We start from the raw sequence: 26,009 nt of genomic DNA, 5'->3' as shown, positions 1-26,009 counted from the left end.
ATGGATATTTAAACTGTCCTGTAAGACCTTATATTCCGAACCCTATGCGATGCTTCAAATGCCAGCGTTTCGGCCATTCTAAGACGTCTTGTCGTGGCAGCCTCACATGCGCCAGATGCTCACAGATTGGCCACGATTCTGAAAATTGTACCGCTGCGCCTCTTTGTATAAATTGCAAGGGTGAGCACCCAGCATTTTCACGCCTCTGCCCAAAATGGAAATTGGAAAAAGAAGTGCAGACTGCAAAGGTTACGAGGAACATCTCATATGCCGAAGCCAGAAGATTAGTCCAAAGCACACAGCTACGACCAAATATATCTTACGCCAATGCTCTTAAAAGATCTCGCACAGTTGCTACCCAAACATCAGTTAGTATGCAGATGCCACCAAACAAAACTCAACAGACTACAAACAACAAGAAGAAAGAAAACCCAACCCATACAGTACAAAATAAAGAAATAGTAATTCAAAGCAAACCCAAAACTACCACACGAAAAGAAACAAATAAAAATAGAAGTTCCAGCAATAGCTCTCTTGATCGAATGGTTTCTGAATCTGCGGATTCAGACGGTATGGAAGTAGAAGAGGGTCTGGAAGTTCCCAAGCATCTACTTCCACGAAAAACCAAACAAGAGCACAGAAAGAACAAAAACTATTCATAATGGCCACTCTCGTATCATGGAACTGTCGCGGTTTCCACTGAAATCTGCTCGACATCGAAGCTATAATCAATGTTGATGAACCTGTATGCTTCGCAATACAGGAAACAAATCTAAAACCGGAACAACAAGCAAAACTTCGGAGGTTTTCTTTCGTCAGGAAGGATAACCTTGCAGGTGAGCGTGCCAGTGGAGATACAGGTCTCCTCACCTCATTGGACTACCCCTCAAGTTCCTTTCCTTTGACGACACCCCTCCAAGTTGTCGCTACTCAAACAAGTTTTGATATTGTTGTTACAGTCGTTTCTCTGTATTTGCCTCCAAATGAGCATATTGATCAGCAAGATTTAAATGGTCTTTTAGAGCAGCTGCCTGAGCCTTTCATCATAATAGGAGATTTTAACGGTCATAGTCCGCTCTGGGGTAGTAAAGATACAAATTGCCGAGGAAGACAAATTGAGCAGATGATCGAAGATCATAGCCTTTGTCTCCTCAATAATGGGCAAGATACTTACTTCCATGAGCCTTCAAAGACATTCCATGCTCTCGACCTTGCCATCTGTTCACCATCTCTGTTGCCTTTTTGCACTTTTAATGTGGGAAAAGATCTTTACAACAGTGATCATTATCCCATTTTTGTGTCTCTTGCACGAAGAGGAGCAAATACCATGACGAGACTCCCTCGGTTTATACTGGACAGGGCAGACTGGGAACTCTTCTCTTCCATTGCAGAGCTCAGAGATCAAATGGTAGAAGACGGGCATATCGATGACGCTGTTGAAGCTGTTACTAATACTATTATTCAGGCAGCTATGCTCTCCATTCCTAGAACATCAGGAACACTACTAAAATATTCAAAACCATGGTGGAATCGCGACTGTCATGAAGCACTGAAAAAACAGAAAAAAGCATGGGGTATGATATCCTACTCTGCGAAACCTCATAGCCTTTAAAAGAGCCAAAGCAAATGCACGAAAAGTAAGAAGGCAGAGCCAGAGGGATTCCTGGATTTCATATGTGTCGTCAATAACATCCTCCACGCCTAGTAAGCGGGTTTGGGAAAGAGTTCGAAAAGCATGCGGCATATATAAAGACCACTCACTTTCCTTTTTGGAAAAAGATGGCCGAGTGATTAGCTCCATAGAAGAAATTGCGAATACTATTGGTGAGACATTTGCTGCCGTTTCTTCCAGCAGAAACTATACACCTGCATTTCTCTCTATGAAGCAGCACTCTGAAATAAATCCCATCGCATTCAACTCTTCCAAATCTGAGCCTTACAATAGACCATTTACTATGGTGGAATTAAAGAGAGCTTTATTGCAGACACATAGGTCTTCTCCGGGTCTTGATGGCGTGAATTACGAAATGCTAAAGCATCTGTCCTATAAGTCACTGAATGCCCTTCTCACTCTTTACAATAGGGTGTGGAAGGAGCATACCTTTCCCAGTGCATGGAGGAGAGCTGTTGTCATTCCTATTGCTAAGCCAGGGAAAGATCCAAGGAATCCCTCCAACTATCGGCCAATTGCCCTTACGAGTTGCCTCTGCAAACTGTTTGAAAAGATGGTAAACAGCCGCCTAGTCTACTTCTTGGAAAAGAATAATATTATATCGCCTTATCAAAGCGGTTTTCGAAAGGGAAGAACAACAGTAGATAACATGCTCCTCTTAGAGACATCCATTCAAAAAGCTTTTGTAAGAAGAAATCACCTTGTCTCAATTTTCTTCGACATTGAAAAAGCTTATGATAAGGCATGGAGATACGGTATACTTCGCGATCTTCACGAGAGTGGCTTGCGCGGCAACCTACCAATTTTCATTCAGAATTTCCTGAACGCTAGAACTTTTCAAGTAAGGATTGGCTCTGTTTTTTCGGAAGTTTTTCAACAGGAAGAGGGTGTGCCTCAAGGCTGTGTGCTCAGTGTAACCCTGTTTACTTTAAAAATAAATTCTGTACTAAAAGAACTTCCTCCCACCATCTTGGGATCACTATATGTAGATGATTTACAGATTAGCTGTCGAGGAGCAGACATGAGATACATAGAGAGGCAATTGCAGATGGCTCTGAATAAGATCCAAGAATGGTCAGACAAACAGGGATTTACTTTTTCGAAACAGAAAACTGTGTGCGTACACTTTTGTAGGAAGCGAGGTCTCCATCCTGAACCTGAGTTATATCTAAATGGTACAATTATTCCAGTTGCGCCCGAAGTAAAATTTTTAGGAGTGACGTTCGACCGAAAATTGACCTTCCTTTCTCATGTTTTAAACCTGAGAAGGAAGTGTCTAAAAACACTAAATATTTTAAAAGTGTTGGCGAACACCTCCTGGGGTGCAGAGCGTTGCTCTATGCTTCACATTTACAGAGCGCTTATCCGCTCTAGATTAGACTATGGCTCAGTTGTTTATGGATCTGCTCGGTCATCTGTTTTGTTAAAACTGGATCCTGTTCACCATCAAGGTCTGCGGATTTGTTCAGGAGCTTTCAGGACTTCTCCTGTACAGAGCCTATATGTTGACTCTAACGAACCATCACTTTATCTGAGGCGTGAGCAATTGTCCCTGTTGCAATATTTTAATATTCTATCCCAACCTGAACATCCCAATAAGCTGTGCTTACTCGATAAAGAGTGTAACACATTATATGAAACACGTCCATCCTGTGTTCCTACTTTTCCTTTAAGAGTTCGCCCTGTCATTGAGGAACTTTCCCTCTCTGATATGTGCCCCCAAGCAGTACAGAACTTTGAAATTCCACCTTGGGAAAATGCACGGATTCAGCTTCTTGATGTTTTCAAACATCACGTGAAGGCGAGCACTAACAAGATCGTTTACAGACAACTCTTTGCTGAGCACAGGCAGAAATATAGCAGTTATCATCCGATATACACAGATGGATCAAAGTCAAATGATCATGTCGGGATGGCTTTTGTATTTCAAGATTACATTGAGGGCCGATGCCTGCACCATGCTTTCTCAGTCCTAACATCTGAACTAACTGCAATATATTACGGTCTTTTGTACATCTCAAAGCTCTGCCACAAAAAGTTCATAGTTTATACAGACTCGTATAGTGCTCTTAAATCCTTGGAAGCTTTCCCCAACACGCAGAATCCTGTGGTAGTGGATGTTCTCAAAATTCATAGAAATTTAACAATTCGAGGATATGAAGTCCTGTACTGCTGGGTCCCTGGACATGCAGGAATAAAGGGAAATGAGCTTGCAGACATCGCAGCCAAATATGCTGTTGAACCGTCCACTCGCCTTATTCCTTTTAGAGACATCTGCTGTGTAATCAAGGGGAAGATGCAGAAAAAATGGCAGCAAATTTGGGATGTTCAGCATCACAACAAGTTGAGAAACGTCAAGCCTAGAATTGAACATTGGGATTTTGCTCAAAATCCTAAGGAGGACGTTCTTTTGACTCGCCTCAGAATTGGTCACACTAGAGTCACACATAACTATCTTCTCAAAGGTGAAAATGAGCCTGTTTGTTTTAATTGTAATGTTTGTTTATCTGTTCGTCATATTTTAATTGAGTGTCCATGTTTTAAGAATCTTCGCCAGAAATATTTTAATAGCTGTGACTTACCTCTCGACCGTTTAATCGGAAGAGAGGTCAATTGTAATTTATTTTATTATTTAAAAGAGATTGGCTTTTATTACCTAATGTAATTTATTTTGAAGACTGTGTCTTGAATTTTAATATGTGCTTTTAACTTGTGTTTATATGACTTCATCCTCTGGATTTGATACATTTGTCTACTTGTTTTTATTTATTGAATTTTAATGACATCAATTGTAATCATCCCACCATGTGTTTGGCGCGTCATAATCATCTCTGGTTTTACGCCATAATCACTCACTCACTCACTCACTCATCTAAGCCACTCAGTGTGCTGGCACCACCCATCTTGCTCCATTTTCGCCATATCATCATCCCACAATTGAAAAACCGAGATCTCCATAATTTTTCCTTCCAGTGTCTTATATTGATTTTCTTCATGGAAATTATCATTTCATTGAGAAATTCTGAAGTTTATGTTGAAAATTGTTTTGAATTCCTTGATACATACTCTACCCAGGTATTTATATCACAAGAGCATGTTACCAGATTTATCCTCCAGAAGTTACGAGAATGCTCGATTTTCATGTTCTGAAAGTGACATTTAATTGAAGAACTTTTTTTTAGCTGTCCTTTATTTCTTACTGAAAATTTCTTAAATATAGCTCTTGTTTATTATTTTTATCCCTTTTTTCATATTTCTAACTTTGTTTTTAGGCTGTATACTTCTCCTAAAGGTTTGACAGAGGAGCAGAAAAATGAAAGTCCGTACAAATGGTTAAGGAAAGATGTGGATGATCCTGAAAATAGACAGCTTCAGCTTGCAAAAAAGGCCTTACTGACTAAGCTCAATGAGCTTGAAATTCGTAAGCCTGTTTTCAGCATGACATATTCTATTTGTAATGATTTTTTGTCATATGTTTTATGTTTATACATGTTCTATATTCTGAGTTGTCTTTGTCAGAATTGCATAGCTAGTAACTTTGTGTGTGGGGGAATCTGTGAATTTGTGGGGGAAAAAAAGCCTAGAGAGAGAGCATAAAATTAATTTTATACAGAAAACTGACACATATCTGAAAAGTTTTCAGCACTGCAAAGTAATGCTTATCCCCCCCCCAAAAAAAAACACATAAAATTACACAAGTTAAATTATTTTTAGCATTATTTACTCTAAATCTGATTTTTCTGAAAAAAAAATTTATGAAATTTTGGCTATATAACAGTCATTATTTTGTTTAAATTCCAGAATCAAGGTATTCAAAAATTGACAAAATTAAAGATGAAGACATTTGAAGACGTGGATAGAGAAACAAAAATTTATTTTAATGTTATTAAAAAATGATTTTAGCATTTTGTCACTGTTTTAAGGATAACATAAAGGTATTGAAAAAATAATCATCTTAAAATGGTCAAATCACATTATCAAACTTTTTAAAATGAAATCATCTTAAAATTGTTCTAATAATGATAATCACCAAACTTAGAAAAAAAATAAAAATAAAAAAATTCACATTTCAAAAAGCAAAAACAACTTGAACTTTTTTGGGAAGGATAAAGAGAACTCTGCCTGGAATGCCTGCTATGCATGCTTAAAATACAGATTTGATGTTTGAATAGCTTTTGGCTTGCATATACAGAAAAATACAAAATTCATTAAAAAAATGAAATTATAAAAACCTAAGACTAAAATATATATATATATATATTTTAATTACACGAAGCTGAGACTTTAACCCTCTGAGCGGACAGGGAAGGCTAAGAAAGCACAAATTTCCCAAAACTACTATGAAAACAAATAATTTTTTTTGATTTTATTGTAAAAACTCTCCTGGTATTTCACACCTGGATTTGGTTTCTTTTGATACATTGGCTTAATTTCTTTGATATATTTTAATATGCATGTATATAAACTTTCTTACAGATAATCACAAAAAATATTCAAGGCCTTATATATATGGCCTTGCCACTTGGTTAAGCAGCTAGTTGTCATATGCATTCCTTAATCAAGTAATTATTTCTGTATAAATTAGTTAGATGAACTCAGTCACATGTTCAGGCACTTGGGGGGGGGCTTGCCCTTGCCTGTATAAAACTGTGTTGGTAGGAGAACGTAATGTAAAACTATGGCTAATATGATGGTATGGAATTCCCTCTTCATGAAATCATTCAAATGAAGATATATAACTCCAGAGTATAGTTTGGTATATCTGTCATAGCATTTCATGTAATGAGTAGGTGAGATATGGTAAGCAATTTATGAATGAAGTAGCAAATAGAAGAGAACACATGTTCTGTATAAATATCTATCTATGTGTATGTACATATATATATATATATATATATATATATATATATACATATAATTAAAGACATAAAGTAAAAAATTTAGAAGTAATATTTCACAAAGACCAAAAATTGAAACTTAACAAAAATGCAACAAAGAATTCAACAAATGTTAAAACCAAAACTTTTCAAATAAACAAAAACTCATTTGCATTTATAAGATTATTTGAAATTTCTTAATTATGAATTTCAATTTTTGGTCTTTGTGAAATAATAGTTCTAAATTTCTTACTTTATGTCTTTAATGATAATTTTTCTTTAATTTAGTTTAATGTGCGAAAATACTAGGCATGTTTATATTTTGTTTTCAAAAGAATTGTTTTGTAATTAGATGTATATACAGTAAGACCCCGCTTAACGCTGTTTCGTTTAGTGCTGTTTCGGTTTAGCGCTCTTTTATTTCAACCCAGGGATTCTCCGAAATTGTGCACAGCGCTAGGTTTCCAAATAACATATCCGAAACAGTGTAGTTGTGTTTCTTGCTTTGTGGACGCATTTTTATCATTTGAAACATTTGTTGACATTATTGTAAGTTTAAATTTGTATAATACTATAACGATTAATACAGTGACAAATATTATGATCTTTAGTTTTTATCATGGGTGATAATAAAAAACAAGAAAAGAAAGCAACCAGAAAACGCATTTCACTGGAAACTCAAATGCAAGTGATTAGAAGATTAGATTCTGGTAAACGTCAATCTCAAATTAGTGCTGCATTGATTTTGGCAACTTCAACAATAAGGACAATTCTTAAGAATAAAGAAAAAATACTGTCATCGGCAACTGCAACTACATCAAGCTCTGCAACTAGAATTACCCGTTCTAGAAACATTATAGAGGAAATGGGAAAATGACTGTCTATATGGATTGACGACGAAATTGAACGCAATATGCCATTAAGCCAATCTATCATAATGCCTTCTTGACAAAAAGGCAGAAAATTGGAAACCCAGAATAGACTGAATGATCTGACTGAGAATTTTATTTGTTTTTAAAAGTATATGCGTTTATATTGTTTTTATTTTTGTAAGAAATAAATGTTTGATTTTATTTTTATTAAAAAAAACATTATTAAATCTAATGCCTAACCATTTTTTATCCGTTCTTTCCCTAACCCCATTATTTACATGTTAAGATAGCCTCGCTTAGCGCTGTTTCGCATTACGCTCTACTTCGATGGAACGTATCCCCCGCGTTAAGCGGGGTCTTACTGTATATATATGTATTTCCTAGTAGGATATATATATATATATATATCTATCTCCTAGTAGATTATTTAATATATTATCTCCTTTGAAAAAAGTAGTTAGAATTCTGTTGAATGAATTTATTCATTAGCATGTTTAAAATGGAATTATTGAAAAGGTATAATTAAAAGTGAAAATGCAACCAACAAACTAAGTAAATATCATCATTGCCTAGAAATTAGTGGACTTTTCAAGGGGAACAATCTAACTTCTGATCAATTGACAATAATCAATAAATGCAAACGTCTTTTTCTCAAGTAAGAATCTTGACAAGAAAGCTTTTTAGTAATGTTGAGTTTAAGTTATTCAAATTGTTAACTAAAAATAAGCCAGGAATTGGCGGTTACATTACTGTTTACATTACTGTCAAGCTTTAAATTCAATCTTCAAATCGGAATGCATAATTCTTATAAGAGCGAGTTTTATTTTCTTGCTTGAAAAAAATTATTCCCTGACACTTTTGTCTTTGATCATATTAACCCTCTGACTACTCAGTTTGTGGACCAAAATTGCTTAAAAAATTGTGCTTCTTCTTTTTTTTTTTTTTCATATTTCAAATCTATACAGTGCAAAGTCTCTAATCTGTACGTCCATTATCCAGAATGATCTATAATCCGGACCTCAAAGCCACAGACTTACTCATGCATGTCTCCACTACGCATGCGCGTAAAGCCAGTAAAGCAAATTAACCAAGCGCACTTCCGATAGTGAAGAAAGTAACAGAGAACGTTATTGAAAACGAAAAAATTTCGATTGACAAGTTAGTCGTTATTTTCGACACAGCAATTACAGAACTTGAACAGTGGAACTTTGTAACTGAACAAGAAATTATGTCTGTTTATAGAATTAAAGAGAAAGTATTAGCACAAAAAATGAAGCAACTTAAACAACTTACATTGATATAATTGTTTACTAAAGTAAACAAATAAATATTAAGCTCTTTTTTTTTTTTTTTTTTTTTTTTTTTTTGTAAATTTTGATACCCTTTAGATCATAATTGCTCTTTATTTCATAAATTACGGGTTCATGTTTTTAATTTTATAATTTCTGCATGCCATCTTAGCAGATTTAAATTGGATGATCTATAATCCGGGAAAACCCCTAATCCGGAATCGCCGAAGTCCCGACGAGGCCGGATAACAGACTTTGTACTGTATATATTGGAAAATTGAAAAATGTATTTTTCCTTTGTAGAAAATATTTTTTATATAGATTTTTATCTTGAGAAACTAAGTTGCCAGAAAAACCAATTTCAGATGTTATCACCAAAAACTTTTTTTTAAAAATAAATGAGTCGAATTACAGTTAATTTCTATTTATTGCATAATATAAAAAAGTAAAATAAATAAAGAAAATATAAAGCACTGAGGAAAAAATACCTTAGAAATGCAGTTTAGTATGATAGAGTTCAAAAGAGGGTTCAAGGCAAAGTCCAACTTCACAGTCTTTGCACCAGATTCAGTAAATCAAATTAATAATTCAATAATTTAATTAAATAATCAAGATAATCACTGAATGTTTTCTAGCAGCTATTTCTGTAAGAAAAAAGGGCAAAAAGTGGAGTTTGAGTGGTAATACCATGTGCCTTCAAATGCCGCAATTTAGTGGACAACTAATGATATCTGTTGGCCAAAACTGTATATAATTTATTTCAGGTGTTAAACGGGGAAAAAACGATATGTGCTCCTCAATAAAAGAATTAAAACACATGCCCGCGGAAATCGCGGGAGGAGCAGATTTTGCTACATTTGAGTTGCCCGTGGAAATCGCGGGATGAGTAGCCAGAGGGTTAACACAATGCAAACTTTGTAAAAACAATTAAACAATGAAGAACATGTGTACAAAAATATATTCTTATAAGAATAAAATGAAACATTAAGAATGTATGAACAATGAAATTTATGTAATATATATTAAAGGCCAGAAAGTGAATTAATTAACGTACATGTTTGCTAGCTGTGAAACGTATATGTTTGTATTTTCTTCGTACTCAAAATGGAATTTGGAATTGGAACCAGGAGGGAGAGCATAGGCAGGGACTTGTTAGATTCTATTTTTAGAATGCTGGAAAAAGAAGTGGCTTGTGTAACATCTGGAAACTGTTGGTTGTAATAGACTTCTGGTAAAATTCTGATTTTAAACTAACCAAACCAAAGAAATTAAATTCGTGGATAATTATATTGGAAAAGGAAAAAAAAAAAAAAAGTAGAAGAAATCTTGGGTGCTTAAGAGCTGTTGAGCAGACTTACAAATTTGAAACAGACCCATTCTTTTAGCCGCTTGCCTGATTATCCTGAGTTATCTTGGGTTCGCATATATTACAGTTAATTATTATTCCAAGAAAACTCGAGGGGGAGCAGAATTTGTCGGTACGATTTGTTTCATCACGGTTTTACTCAGCCTGGAGGAAATGAAAGGAAATATTCAAGTTTGATTGGCAGTTTGCCAAGTTTTGTTGGTTTCACAGTTCTTTTGGTGGGACTGGTCATGTGTTTTCCCTATTGTATAGTATACATCGGCTTGTGGATTAATAATGTAAAAAGAAGGATAGTTGCATTGAAAAAAGTAAAATAATGGCAATGATGCAAGATAGTGAGAACGATAATTTTTCAGCTAGTGATTATGAAGAGGTGGGCATTTAAAATAGTTGAAGTGTTTCTTCTGTATGTGGCCTTATTTAAGACGATAAAGAAAAAGAGTACTCCTGTAAAAAAGATTCCAGAGGTAAATAAGAAAAGAGACCAATTACCAGTGTATAGAATATCAGGTATCACTTTGTGTTGTCCGTTATTTCAAAAACTATCATACGAAGACTGATATTTAACTTTTTTTCATTTGCCCAAGATAACTCAGGATAGTAAACTAATACTAAGTGCTTTTGCATCTGTAAAAAATTAAAAATTCAACTTAAAAACCTACATATTTTGTTTTATTTTGTTTCCTTGTATTTAATAATAAAGTAAAAAGTGTGATAGCTTTTTGCAATTTTTTTCAAAATTTTGTAAGGGAAGCGGATAATAACAGATTAATGAAATGCTAGAGAAAACTATTTTTACAATTTATACAATAACTACAGTAATTACAATATTTAGAAATCTTATAACAAATAGTCATCCAACATATTCCGCCTTTTAAAGGTTTAGGAATCAATTATCATATTCCTATCAGACAAATGATTTAGATTGAGTATTTAACGTCTGCTCTTAAGACAATGGTTAATAAAGTTATGTGGTACTCCATTATTTTTAAAAATTTTAATCAGTAGTAGAATTTCGTATTGTATCTGTACAAATAGTTTTATTGCATTCTAATTGATTGAAGATAGTATTAATAATGACTTTTTCAGAAATGTTGAAAGTCAAAATTATTATTTTGTTTGTATTTAAATTGAAGTTGTGTGTTTTGTCCAACAGTAGAATCAGTGGCGTAGCTATGGTGGGGCAAGGGGGGACATCTGTTCCCGGGCGCAACATCCAAGGGGTGGCAAATTGGTGCTACAAAATTTTTTAATGAAATTTTTTCCATTCTTGGCGCACACAAAGGGGTGCAAATTCGTCAGTTGTCCCCGGGCGCTGAAAACTCTTAACTACGCACCTGAGTAGAATCTTTTTGTAGTTTATTATTTGAAGATCTAGTTCAGGGTTTCTTAAATTCTTTCATTCGTGACCCCTTTTTATCACTGAGATTTTTTTGCGACCCCCCATAATACTTACAAAAGTTTTGTGAGACCCCAAAAGTATTGCGCAAATTCAACACACGCATGAGTGAAACTGTCAATTTTTTCACTTGTACTGTAATGTACTATTGCAGTTTTAGGTCATTAACTTTAATTTCTAATTTTAAGGCATAGAACAATGTGAAAATTTTAAATAAGTAACAGACAAAATGAGAGCATCGCATGCAAAGCAAGGAAAGTAAACATTTATATTATAAAAAGAACGCGTCGAAACGTTTTCATTTTTTTTTCTTTGTATTGTCTTATCTTTATCTATTTTCAGATACACTGTGTAAAAATATTTGGTAATTGTAAAATTATTATAGTAAGTTAAAGAATTATCGAAACTGCTAAAATTTTTTGGCTACCCCCTGCTACAATTCGTGATCCACAGTTTAAGAAACCCTGATCTAGATAGTCGACTACATTTTGTGACGTATTTATTTTATCAAGAAGAAGGTAGTCTGGGTAAATTTGAGAATTTTTCATCTTGTTAAAATTATTAAAGGTAACATATGCATATATGTATATTGTTACGAAATGTACAGGCGCGGTAAGATAGCTTCCCCGCAAAGCAGTTTTAGGGTTGCCATATAATGGTAAGGGAAGACAAGGTTACCACATTTGGCAAGAAATCGCCCATTTGGTGACAAAATTGGCGATATAGCATGGACGGATGGAGAACCTTCTGGAACGAATTCTTACCAGTTTAGCCCAGAATGTTCTCGAACACCAGCCAAAAGCTATATAAACCCTTCTAGTATGCGGAGAGTTAGTATCAAGAGTGTGCTTCATCGAGAGGGCGAGTGTATGTGCCTTGTGTAGTCAGTATAGAGTTGGTGTCTCGTCTAGCGAGTTAATCGAGTTGACAGCCGGGCTACGAGTGCCGAGTGGGTCGTCGATTGCACCGAAGGAGTCTCTTAGTGTATCGCGGTTAGTGCATCATCAAGAGAGTGTGTTGAGCTCCGAGAACGACTGAACCGAAGAGTCAGGAGCCATGCTCTGTGTGTCATCGAGTGCATCGCGAGCTGTAGAGTGGAGAGTCTCGAGAGTACGTGTAGTTCCAAGAACGACCAAGGAGAGTCGAAAGCTGTACTCTGGTGCTTTGCGGTAAAGCTGTCTCCACCGTGATAGCCTGATAACCTGAAGGCTGTGTCGCTGATCATGTCAGTGTGTTTATAGTAGTTCATTGACGACTGTAAAACATGTTTTGGAGCTGTCCTGACAATACTGGACAGTAAAGTGTGTATCGATACTTCATGAAGTCGTATTGTCATTATTCATTCCAAATCCTCACGAACACCGTACGAACATGAAGGAAGAAAAAAACGTAACAACTGGTGTCAGAAAGAAGATAACTCAACAATTGGTGTCAGAAGTGGGATTTGTTAGTGAATGCCAGTGATCCACCTGCAGAGGAACGAAGACTTTGATGGACCTTTTAGCTGAGATAAAAGCCGGATATGAAGAGATGAGGGCTGAGATCAAAGCCGGACTGAAGGAGTTCAAAACTACACTGTGAGAGAAGAACGCCGGACGAAAAGAAATAAATGTCGGCCAAGAAAAGGTGCGAAAGCATCTCCCACAGATGAAAGTGGAGCTTGCAGAAGAATCTGAAGCCATAAAAGACGATGTGGAAATGAGAAAAGTGGCATCTGAAAAATCAAAGGATGAAGAAATGAAGGAAGTAGCTAATGAACTGCCTGAGAAAGATCAAGACATGATGGATGAAACATCTAATGAGATTAACGGAAAACAACGAAAACATGAAGAAATAGAAGATGGGAAAGAAGCTTTTGATTCACAAGTGCCTGAAGTGGAAGAAAGTGAAAATGCGACTGTTAAGTTCGTCAAAAATGATAGTGATGTTGCGAAGTCGCAGTTTTCAAGTATTGAACAGTCTGAAAGTTCATGTGATCCAGAGATGGAGGAAGCCTACATGCACCTTAAGCAGTGTGCTCCAGTATTGCAAGAAAATTCACCTACCTCAGAAACTGGGTTTATGCCTCATAGTGCAGGTTTTGCAGACAAGGACTTGATTCTAAACCAGGATACTTGCGTTTGTAAAGTATGACTCTGATGCAGAATTTGGAGCTGGTTTCGAGGAATCGCTGGAACATGAACATGTACCAGATGCTGAAAATACTGAGGTGAACTGTGTGCATGCTGCGAATGAACTACAGAGTGTTCAACAAACTGTTTCAGATTTTTCTGTGGATGGAAAGTCTCAAAGAACTGAATCTCCAGACTGTGATATGCAAAACAGAAATGCATCTGAGAAATGCAGTGGAAAAGTATTTGACCCGGGCATAAATTAATGAAAAGACTCAGACCGAAATTCATTCTGAACCTTTAATTATGTAGAAATTAAAAATTTTTATGTGTTTAATTTGTGTATATAACTTGTACATAGTGTAAATATTTGTTTCTTTATTTATGTTATTTGTTTGTTTTATAACGTTTTGTTTGTATTGAATTTGGTTTCTGACCAAGGGTTGTACTGCCCGGGACGTGCAGTCCTTCGGAAGGGGCAGTGTCAGGAAATGTACAGGCATGGTAAGATAGCTTCCCCACAAAACAATTTTAGGGTTGCCATGGCAATATACCATGGACGGATGGAGAACCTTCTGGAACGAATTCTTACCGGTTTAGCCCAGAATGTTCTCGAACACCAGCCAAAAGCTATATAAACCCTGCTGGTACGTGGAGAGTTAGAATCGGGAGTGTGCTTCATCGAGAGGGCGAGTGAGTGTGCCTTGTCTAGTCAGTATCGAGTTGGTGTCTCGTCTAGCGAGTCAATCAAGTTGACAGCTGGGCAAAGAGTGCCGAGTGGGTCATCGAGTGCACCGAAGGAGTCTCTTAGTGTGTCGCGGTTAGCGCATCGTCAAGAGAGCATGTTGAGCTCCGAGAACGACTGAACCGAAGAGTCGGCAGCCGTGCTCTGTTCGTCATCAATTGCATTGCGAGTTGTAGAGTGGAGAGTCTCAAGAGTACGTGGAGTTCCAAGAACGACCAAGGAGAGTCGAAAGTTGTACTCTGGTGCTTTGCAGTGAAGCTGTCTCCACCGTGATAGCCTGATAACATGAAGGCTGTGTCGCTGATCGTGTCCGCATGTTTATAGTAGTTAATCGACGACTGTAAAATGTGTTTTGGAGCTGTCCTGACAATACTGGCCAATAAAGTGTGTTTCGATACTTCATCAAGTTGTATTGTCATTATTCACTCCAAATCCTCACAAACCCCGTACGAACGTGAAGGAAGAAAAAAAGTAACAACTGGTGTCAGAAAGAAGATAACGCAACAATTACATTTATTTCTTCTCGTCGGCCTTTCTTCTCTTCTAGTCCGTAATTGTCCGTCTAAGTGTTACGAAATGTACAGGCGCAGTAAGATGGCTTCCCCGCAAAGGCCATAAAATAGCAAAGAGGGCAGGGTTGCCACATTTGGCGAGACATCGCCCATTTGGCGACATAAATGGTGATATACCATGGGTGGTTGGAGAACCTTCTGGAACGAATTCTTACCGGTTTAGCCCAGAATGTTCTCGAACACAGGCCGAAAGCTATATAAACCTTGCTGGTCCACATTCAGTTAGTGTGTGTGTGCCTCGTCTAGAGTGCGAGTTAGTATCAAGTTGGTGTCTCGTCTAGCGAGTAAATCCCTGCGGAGTCGATCGAGTTGACAGCCGGGCAGCGAGTGTAGAGTGGGTCATCGAGTGCACCAAAGGAGTCTGTTAGTGTAGCGCGGTTAGTGCATCGTCGAGAGAGCGTGTTGAGCTCCAAGAGCGACTGAACCGAAGAGTTGGGAGCTGTGCTCGTGTGTCGTCGAGTGCATCGTGAGTTGAAGTGTGGAGAGTCTCGAGAGTACGTGGAGTTCCGAGAACGACCAAGCAAAGTCGGGAGCTGTACTCCGAGAAGCATATTCAGGTGCTTTGCAGGAAGCTGTCTCCAACGTGATAGCCTGGTAACCTGAAGGCTGTGTCGCTGATCATGTCAGCGTGTTTATAGTAGTACATCGATGACTGTAAAAAGTGTTTTGGAGCTGTCCTGACAATATTGTCTAAATAAAGTGTGTTTCGATACTTCGTCAAGTGTCATCATTATTCACTCCAAATCTACGAACCCCGTTCAAACTTGAACGAATAAAATAATGCAACAACTGGTGTCAGAAGAAAAGAAAAACGTAACAACTGTTGTCAGAAGTGGGATTCGAACCCACGCCCACAGAAGTGGACTGCGAATCCCACTTCTGACACCAGTTGTTACGTTTTTCTTTTCTTCTGACACCAGTTGTTGCGTTATTTTCTGTTACCAATGGCAACCCTGCCCTCTTTGCTATTTTATGGCAACCCTAAATCTGCTTTGCGGGAAAGCCATCTTACTGCGTCTGTACATTTCATAACACTATATATATATATACACACACATTCTGACAAGCTAAAAAATTATGACCATCCCCACATTTTTCAGTGATCTTCCCTGGATGATGTGGGGGGCACTTGGTTAAATGGAAATGGTATTTAATTGCTGGTGGAAAAAGGCAAGGAATCATTCTTGCACTTACTTTTGTAAGTGACGGGAAAGGCTGCTGATCTAAGCCAATTTGATAGAGGACAGATTGTAATGGCCCCAAGACTCTGAATGAGTATCTCCGACACTGCATGGCAGATAGGTTGCTTACAATCTGCCATTGTTAATATTTATGCAAAGTGGATAAATGAAGGTGAAACCAGCAGTAGATGCCAATTTGTTGGACATGCAGGCATCATCAAAGAAAAAGGATGTCGGGAGACCCCATTTGGTGCAGAAGAATCAGTGCCATACAGTGGCTGAACTGACAGCCCAATAGAATGCAGGTCCAAATGCAAATGTTTCAGAACACACTGTTCAGCGGGCACTGTTGGATATGGGACTGGGCCGCAGACATCCCACTCTTGTGCTTCTGTAGACAAAGCGTCATTGTCAGTTACGTCTACAGTAGGCCTGAGAGCATCAAGACTGGACCATGGATAAGTAGAAGGCAGTCAGATGAATCAATCATGATATTTCATTTATCACGTCAGGGTACGCCATCTTCCATCTGAACAGTTGCTCCCTCCCATGTGTGTAGCAGGTAATATACAGGCTGGTAGTGGTGTGGTAGTATGCTTTGGGAGGCATTCTCAGGGGTGGCTCTGGGATCTTTAGTTGTAGTAGAACAGACCATGAAGGCTGTGGAATATCTGAACATAATCACGGATCAGTTGCCCCCTTACATGTTGTCCATCTCCCCAATTGGAAATGGAATCTTCCTACAGGACAGCATCCCATATCACTAGGCTCGAATTATGCTGTAGTGATTCGAGGAGCATGAGGAGAAATTCCAATTATATCCTGGCCATTTTAACTTGCCATATCTTAACCCAATGGAGCACATTTTGGATGTTATGGAACGGCAGCTCAGAGCTCAAACGCCACCATGTCGAAATATATTGACCTTGCATCTCCGCTGCTTTGACATTTGGTACAACCTGTCTCCAGTTTTCTATCAAGAACTTATTGCATTTATTTTGCAAGCCAAAGGTCACGCAATGTGTTATATAGTAAGTTATCATAATGTTTTAGCTGTTTAGCATACATATACAATATATGTTATATATATATTAGCTGTTTATAAACAGCTATATATATTAGTTGTAACAGCTAATATATATTAGCTATATAAACAGCTAATATATATTAGCTAATATATACAGCTGTAAACAGCTATATATAATATCTGTTTAGCATGCATATGCAAAGTCTTTAATCCGGACGTATATAATGTGGAATGATCTATAATCCGGACCTCAAAGCTACAAACATTCTGCGCATAATACGTTTACACATGCACGCTTAATGTATAACTGTCGGTATAAGCTAGGCTAAAATTATCTATTTCAGTTAATGTTGCAGGTTGCATTGTTCCTTAATCTTTTAATTGGTTATTATTTTTTGCAGACTGTTAGAGCAATTTTATAAAATGTAAGCTTGAACTTTCGATTATGTTAAAAAGAGTTTCTGTTTCTGAAGCTGCCAAAGCATCTACAAAGCGAAAGCATGTTTCGATGGCCATCAAACAAAAAGTGGAATTGCTGCCAAAAATGGATAAAGGCATGAAGAAAGTAACAAAGAGGTTAATGAAAATGAAAAAAATTTCGATTAGTAAGTTAGTCGGTATTCTCGGCACAGCAATTACAGGACTTGAACAGCGGAACTTTGTAATTGAACAAGAAATTACGTGTGTTTATAGAATTAAAGAGAAAGTATTAGCACATAAAATGAAGTAACTTAAACAACTTACATTGAAAGAAATGTTTAATAAAGTAAACAAATAAATATAAAGTTTTTTTTTTTCTTTTTCTTTTTTTTTTTTTCTTTTTTTTTTCTTTTTTTGTAAATTTGGATACTCTTTAGATCATAATTGCTCTTTATTCATAAATTACGGTTTCATATTTTTAATTTTATAATTTCTGCATGCCATCTTATCAGATTTAAATTGATGATCTATAATCTCCCCTAATCCAAAAACCCCTAATCCAGAATCGCCGAAGTCCCGACAAGTTCGGATTAAAGACTTTGTACCGTATATATATACACATATATAGGTACTGTTGTGTTAATATTGTGCAATTGTTCAGCGAGCATAAACGTCAGTTCAAAATGTAGGTACTTGGTGGTAACCCTAATGACATATAAAGGAGTATGAAAAAAATTAATGGTACGTATGTATTAATGCAACCACCTTAGCAAAATCTGGCAATTTATTGCAGATGAAAAGATCAAAGTTACTTATTGGATGCAAGTTAACAATTTTCAATACTTTTTTCATATTCACAAACTGTCAATATTTGTCGTAAGTTGGCAGACATTATCAACATATAAAAGTAAAAAAAAAAAAAAAAAAACTAACAATTTAAAATGCTAATTTTATTTATGTAATAAGGGTTATATGATAAATTCAAAAATTAAGTTCTTTTGTAAATTCTTTTTGTAATTTTTTTGCACTTTTCTCCCCATGTACACAGTGATCTATTTTCACTTAGAAAAGAATCAGAATTGCACAAACTGAGCATTGTGCACTGGCTATTAACCAAACTTGTTAAAATTGAATAACAACCTTGTATTTAGCATACATATATAAAAATACACAATCGATTTCAAGAGCAGCTAAAGGTCCCTCCTCATCAGGAGAACGAAATTACTAGAAAGGGGAAAAAAGAAGAAAAATAAAGCATTGGCAAAGGAGTCTCAGAAACACGTGGTCGTAACCAGATTTTGAATCAGAGTTACACTGGCCGCCTACTTTTACTGAGCCAGGCTATCTCATCAAACATATAACACATAGCCTAAAACGCAAAAAAATATCAGCAAAGTAAAAAAAATAGGCAAAGTAAAAAAACTGCACCTTCACGCACCAAGTCTGAACCTCGAAATGATCGAGGGATTGATTGTGTATGATATATGGAAAAATAAAGAAAGGCTGTTGAAACATTACAGCAACAGTGATTCTAAAACCAGAAATCTTTGCATGAGGTGAAATTGGCAAACCTCGATGGTGTGTACATATAATACAATGACTAATATAATCAGTTTATATAGGTAATAATAATTTAATGCATATAATAAGTTATTGCAATAATGTATATAATAATTTAATTAAATGTATCTAATGCACCTTATTTATTTTGCACTGATTTATCTTTAATGTCCCGAAATCCACAAAATCCTAAAATCCGCGCAACCTCTGGTCCCAGGATTTGCGGATATCTGGACTTTTGCTATATATAGTGTCTGTGCTGTAAAGAGGTCTTCAAAATGCATTGTGAGCTGAAATCTTCTTGTGAGTTGTTGGTAGGGAAGAGGGGTGGAGGCCTTCAGACTGTCTCTAGGGAATTCTGCCTCAGAATTCCTGGCATTTGATATGGGGTGGAAGCTTAGTAGCTAGCAAAGTCCAGTGATACTGTAATATGGCTACATAGATGCATCAAGTGCCGGCCTTTCTTCAACCTATACATCTAAAAAGTATAGTATAATACAGGGAGTATTCGTTCAAAACTACAGAGGATCATTTTTTACCCCTGAATTAATTGTTTCTTTTATCCTCTTATACAAAAAGGTCTGAAGGCTATTACTAATATAAATGATTCATAACATAAATTAATTTAATATTTTTTATAAAATAAATTTTTGGTACTTTCTGATTATCTGCACCCCTACTGAAAAGAAACAAAAATTGTTGAGTAATGATGTTAAAAAGTATTTATTTGGCAACCCAAGTATGTGCATAATACATGTGGATTTAGATACATGTGCATTGCACTTTTGAAATTCAGTGGTCATTTTTCTGATTAATATGTCTTTTTTTGCATTGAATACATTTGTTTTCTTCATAACTAATAATAATGGAACTGAGGAGTTGAAACTAGTTTATTTTCATTTTGTTGAAGTTTCAGCTTATGTGCATGATGCCAAGTTTGTATAGTTCTCTGTTTTTAGTGAAAATGGTTCATGGGTATATGGAGAACAACAATGAAAAACAAACGAAGAGGGTTTCTCGAAAAAGGTACATTTTTTCAATGAATGTAAGAAAAAAGGGGGGGGCAGTACTGGATGTATTATTGAAACAAACAATAATACCTGAACAAATATTTTTCTCCAAAGTCGGTAAAGAGTTTACAACTTTTTGCTACAGGTATGGATAGTTAAAATATTTATTTATTTATTGCATAGAATGTTTTCTAAAAGTGTTGAGTTTCCTTATGTAAGGATTAGATGCCTTTTCAAGTAACTTCTTGAGCACTCCTTAGCCATTGGTAAATGGAGTACACAAAGTAACTGATGAAGATTAAGATTTATCGAATATTATTTTGATGTTAATTTTTAGAGAATTGTGATGTCTTCAGTTAGTGTAAAATTTGAAATTTCAAGTGAAGCAAATAAAAGTGAAACTAATTTTATTATGATATAATAATATTTATGTTGCTAAAAGCTAGTTGTAATATTCTGTGATATAAACAAACAAACAAAAAAAAAAAAAAAAAAAAAAAAGGTCTTCCCTGGAGAAAGCTTCATAGTTATTAACAACTTTTCTGAAACAGGGACTTTAAAAAAATAATTGAACTAGAGTTTTAAATTTTAGGACTGATAATTGTTTATTTTAAAAAAGTATTATGGTAAAAATTTTAATTTTATACTTTTAGAAGTGATAGTACACTTGCAATTTTCATAATTCACATTTTTTACATGCTTATAGTTCTTTATTTTCTAATGCTTTAAAAAAAAAAAAAAAAAACTTTTTGGTTGCAGTTTTTTTTTTTTCTATTTTTAGGGTCGATAAATATGTAATATAAAATTCTAACTTTAATTTTCAATAATGCTGTAAATCTTCTTTTTAATTTGGTTATTTTCCATTTTTATCATAAAAATATTATGATCAATCTTTCTCTCTCTGGTTTGTCATTTCAGAATTCATTATGCTGGTGACATATATTTACTGAATGCACCATTATTAATAATAATGATAAAATTTCCCAACGAGTAACATAATAAATTAGTATAAATAAAATGGAATTATGACACTAATCTTTGTTTGACATTCATAAAGTAATCTATGCTTTCTCCTATTGTGGTGATATGTTGTCTACTGCTTCTGCAGGTTTTTTTGTTGCGAACTATAACTATGAGAATTGTAACTGTTAACTGTGAAAAAGTGAGGATGCTGTAACATCAGGTTTACATTAGACAACTTCGTGTTTCTCTTGGGAACCACGGTGTCCGCCGAAATGGCCAGAAAGTGATCAAGGAAAAACTCGTTAAAAACACCTCCCATGCACAGCTTTGGTGGACAAAAATTGAAAATATGCCGGAGGAGTAAGTCGCTTTATGCAGCCCCTTTCTGTAATTGAGCTGTTATATTTACTTTTTATTTAATAAAGAAAACTTGTGTTAAGTTTCAAAATAAAAAAGACACCTAGTCTTGGTATTTCCATCACGAAAGTTGGAAGCGTTACAGTGCCCATTTCTGCATTGCTTTATTGTGTTTTATTTAACTAATTACATAAAGAAAATGGCAGTGTATAAATGTGTATGATTGCCTGTTGCTAGAAAAATAATGATACTTTTGACCCTCACTAAATATCAGGGAAAGTATTCATGAGACAAACAAGTGTGTTTTCAAAACAAATGAGGTTGCCAAAAACTATTTGTATGGCAACTCCATTATGCATGTAGCAGATGCTTGTTTTGGCTGGTACGTACTCTAGCAATTCTCACGGATGTTGAATTTGTATACTTTGATTTTTTTAAAGTGAAAACTGTTTGCTGTGTAAAGAGAACAACAGTACAAAATATATATATATATATATATATATATATTTCTCAAAAAAATAAATGTTTTATTACTGATGTTTCTTCTTTTTCTTATTTTATTGACTGATTGCTGTTGTATAGACTTATTAATGTGCCACAATTTTGAAAATGGCTGTTGCTTTTCATGCATTAATTTGATGGTAAATTAGTCACTAACTACTTCATGAAGCCTTTCCAAAGTTACTAGTGAGCTTCACAACTTTTCAGTGAGGTGTGAGCGATCAGGAAATATTAAAATAATCTCCAGCAAAAGCATAAACATCGTCATAAGCCATAAGCATCGTCATTTGTGTACTTCTTCATGTGTCTTTGACATCACCTTTTAAAATTATTATGTAGAATCATCTACCATCATCAAAAAATTTCATTACATATTATTTCTTGCATAAATATTGTATTCTGTAATTCTTATAGTCAATTATTGTATATTTTTATGTGTATTAAATTTATAAGTTATTTAAATGCACATCTCTTTTATTAGTTTCCCCGTCTAATAAAGGAACATTACAGCAAGTAGAAAACCCTACCATAAGCAGTTTGCGAAGATCTCAGATATTGCATAAACCCTCACTTTCTGGTAAGTATAAGAAATGTAACTTTACTGTTTTGTGGACCTTTGTTGACATCATTTATAAAGCTGCATTTTTTATTCTATGCATTAGTTTAGTATTTTCCATTTTATTTCCTTTTATTTTGAAACCATATATGAATGATGTGAATCCGGAAAAATATAACTGGCAAGTAAAAGTCATTTCTCAAACCTTGAAGTTCTATCCTTTTCAAGCTTTGAAATAAGTATACTTGGTACTTTCCTGTTATAGTGTCTTCAGTATGAAACAGAAATAGATGCGTTTCTGCCTCAGCAAGAAACATGGTTACTAGTGTGCACATTTGCACTCTCAGTGGTCGACAGAATGGTGGGACAAAAAGCACAGGGGTATAGCTTGCCTTTCCTGGAAACTTACCTAGTTTACTTTCAGACATTGCATTGGTCATTATAATATGTTTGATAAATTATTAGCAGAAATTACCGCCATGAAAAAGTGTTTCAAATTAATTCTAGATATGTTCTGTGTGTTGTTTAGTTTAAATAAATTATCCACAGAATTGTATTCAATAAAATAATAATTAAATTGCTTCTACACACACTGTAACTGTACATACATATACACTGTAAACCAGTGTACTATAGACACTGAATGAATTGCTTTTGCCTGTTGGGGACTTTATGTTTTTTGCTAAGCTAAAATATACCAATTTCTATTTTTCATGAAAGAAATAGGCAGCTAAGAAATATACTGTTTAAACCACAAAATTGGCATTGGCAAAAATTTTAATTCAACCTAAAAACGTATGGGTTATTAAAAATTAAGGGATAATCTGAAAAAATATGCTCTCTGATCAAAATTTTCAACCAGTGTCCAGTGGTGTAAATATTTACATTAATATTCTGCAACTGAATACAAAATAGAACTTCTGCTAATACGTTAATGCATGCGTACAGAATTTCTAATAGGTTGTACAGAATTGTACAATGACTGTCAGCTTGTGCAATGGACGCATTGTAATCTGAATATATAGTATTGTTCAAAATTAAAATGATTTTTGAGAGTGATCAGTATGTGAAGGGCAAAAGTGACTGTTAAATGACAGATTTGAGGGAAGGAGGCAAATACTAATGGAGATCATTTAGTACCCTAATATTCCTAAAAGTGTCATATTAAGAATTTCAAAGTCCCTTTTTATGCAATGAATATGTTAGTAAATAATTTGATAATTGGTGGCAAATTTTCAAGAACTGCATCTGAAAAACGTTCTCTGCTTGGAGTTATTATTGTTATTAGTTTAACAAACTTTTATTTCAGATCATGATTTCTGATTGATTTTTTTATAAGTGATAAAACATCATTTTCATTGTGATAAAAATTATTTGTAATTGTAAAGTACTGAGTGATGTATTTTTTACCTCATTAACATTCACTAAATCTGCTAGCGATTTTTTTTTTAGCTTTTAAGTCAGATCTATCTAGCTTGATCACTTGACGCATATACTAACTTTCTAAATCTTGCATAGACTACTATATTTTGAATTTGAATCCAGCTGAGCTATTTTCTGTTTTTTGAAGTGAAAGCAAATGTTTTATTTTTCTGTTAGTCTGTAATTATCAGAATTTTTGTATATCAATTAATATTAATATTACTTACTTGATTAATTTTATATTAATTAGTTATTAACTTTGTAACTGGCCAGGCTGTATACATACTATAATTTTTGTAAGGGTTTTATAAAGTATATATCTATGTGAATTTTTGAAATATGTCAGGGAAATGAAAGCAGTATATTAAAAGTACAAAAACACTTTATATGTATCTGGAACATTTTGACATTTCAAGAAATTACCTATTTCTTTTGGCAGTTTTTCAAAATTTGGGGCTTCTAAGTGAAAACTGGTTGGAGCGCTAATTAGGTACATAATGCAATTATTTAATCAATAACTGTTATTTACATAATAATTTTGTATTAATAATTTAAATATAATTATTAGATTTTTATCTTATTTATAAAGTGATATATATTTTTTTTCATGTACTTAAAATATGTGCATTGTTATAAATTTAATATTAGCTAGAATATTGTTTGCTGTTTAAGGGGATCACTACATTTTTTTGTTTTGAAAAGTCATGAAAAGCATAATTTATTGTCTGTTTGCATTTGGTTATATATCAAGTTTTCGATTAGTAATTTTTGAGCTTTTAGGCTAGGTGTAGCACTTGGCGCATTTCTTAGGTGTTAAATTTTGCATGGGCCATCAAATAGTGAGTTTTAATCCAGCTGAGCTATTTTCTGATTTTGCACTGAAAGCAAATGTTTTGTTGTTTCTGTGATCAGCAGAATTCTATTAATATAAAAAAAATTACATGTAATACATAATAATTTTATGTGTTTAAATATTGTAGTTATTATATCAGTTATTTACATAAGTTTATATTAATTTAATATTAATTATGTAAATATAGTTATTAGAGTTTTACACTCATTATAAATATAATTATCATCAGTGTGATATGTTATATTTGAAATAATTGATCAATTTTTCTTTTATTTAAATGTAGATACACTGAAGTGCCACTGAACTAGGGATAGCTAGTCAATAACGAGTTGGGCCTTCTCTGGCGTTTATAACGGCTGTCAAACGATGAAGCATAGATTCAATAAGTTTTGGGAAACATTCTATGGGAATGGCTTGCAAACATTGGATAGAGCTGTCTATAATTTAGGAAGAGTCGCTAGTGTTGTGTGATGAGGTTTCAAACCTTTTTCGAAAAGATGCTGAGCAGAATTTAAGTCAGGGCTTTTAAGTAGGCAATTTATGACAGAGAAGTTAGAAGAATGCTCATCCAACCAGGCAGAAGCCAACCAGGAACTGTGACAGATGCAGTTATCTTGCTGGGATACTCCATTTCTGTGTGAATGGCAGGACAAATAAATGGATGGAGATGATCGCCCAGCAACTCTATGTACTGAATCATATTGAGGGAGGTTGGTACAAGCACAAAAGATCCCAAACACTGCCAAGAGAAAACATCCCAGACCATGATTAAGCCACCATGGCCTTGTACAATTCCAATCTGCTGTACAGAGTTCACAGTTTCATGAGTCTGACGGCATATTCTCAGCCTCCCATTGGTATTAATTAGTCAGAATCGAGACTCACTCCTTGCTACTCATTTCAAGTCCACTAGAGTCTATTCTCCGTATTGTCTTGCCAAGGCAAGATGCATTCAGCAAAGGTACTGTCATGGGTCTACGGCTTCCAAAACCCATATAGGGAAGCGAGCATTGCACGATCCTTTTATTGACTGTATGACTGTTGCGCTTCATTGACTATGTACAGTACGGTTGAGCCGTCTCACACCACATTTGTTCTAGGTTAATTGTCCTTTCCAAGTTGCCCAATGGCTAGTTCTTCTCCCCACCATCCATGTATTTTCAGTATACTCTTGACACTGTCGACCTTAAAAATCCTAGCCTGTTGAAGATTTTGGAAATTGAATGGCCCTTGCATTGTGTTGCCTACTATCTGTC

The 26,009-nt window shown here is 35.1% G+C and overlaps 1 protein-coding gene across 2 annotated transcripts in view; it reads left to right on the top strand.

Moving 5' to 3' along the window:
• The window catches only part of LOC118185188 (SLAIN motif-containing protein 2-like), a 101,341-nt gene that overhangs the window by 12,469 nt on the left and 62,863 nt on the right, over positions 1-26,009 (top strand). For both annotated transcript variants that reach the window (XM_035355009.2, XM_035355010.2), the window contains exons 2-3: positions 4,945-5,093; positions 22,404-22,499. In XM_035355009.2, coding sequence (XP_035210900.1) covers positions 4,945-5,093; positions 22,404-22,499 — 245 coding nt within the window. The remainder of the gene's footprint in view (positions 1-4,944; positions 5,094-22,403; positions 22,500-26,009) is intronic.

The sequence above is a fragment of the Stegodyphus dumicola genome, chromosome X1 (assembly GCF_044657685.1).
Source record: "Stegodyphus dumicola isolate Sdum_Otavi_A_Nest chromosome X1, ASM4465768v1".
Classification (NCBI taxonomy): domain Eukaryota; kingdom Metazoa; phylum Arthropoda; class Arachnida; order Araneae; family Eresidae; genus Stegodyphus; species Stegodyphus dumicola.
Note: the sequence above shows the minus strand (reverse complement) of the source record. Positions and strands in the feature narration are given on the sequence as shown.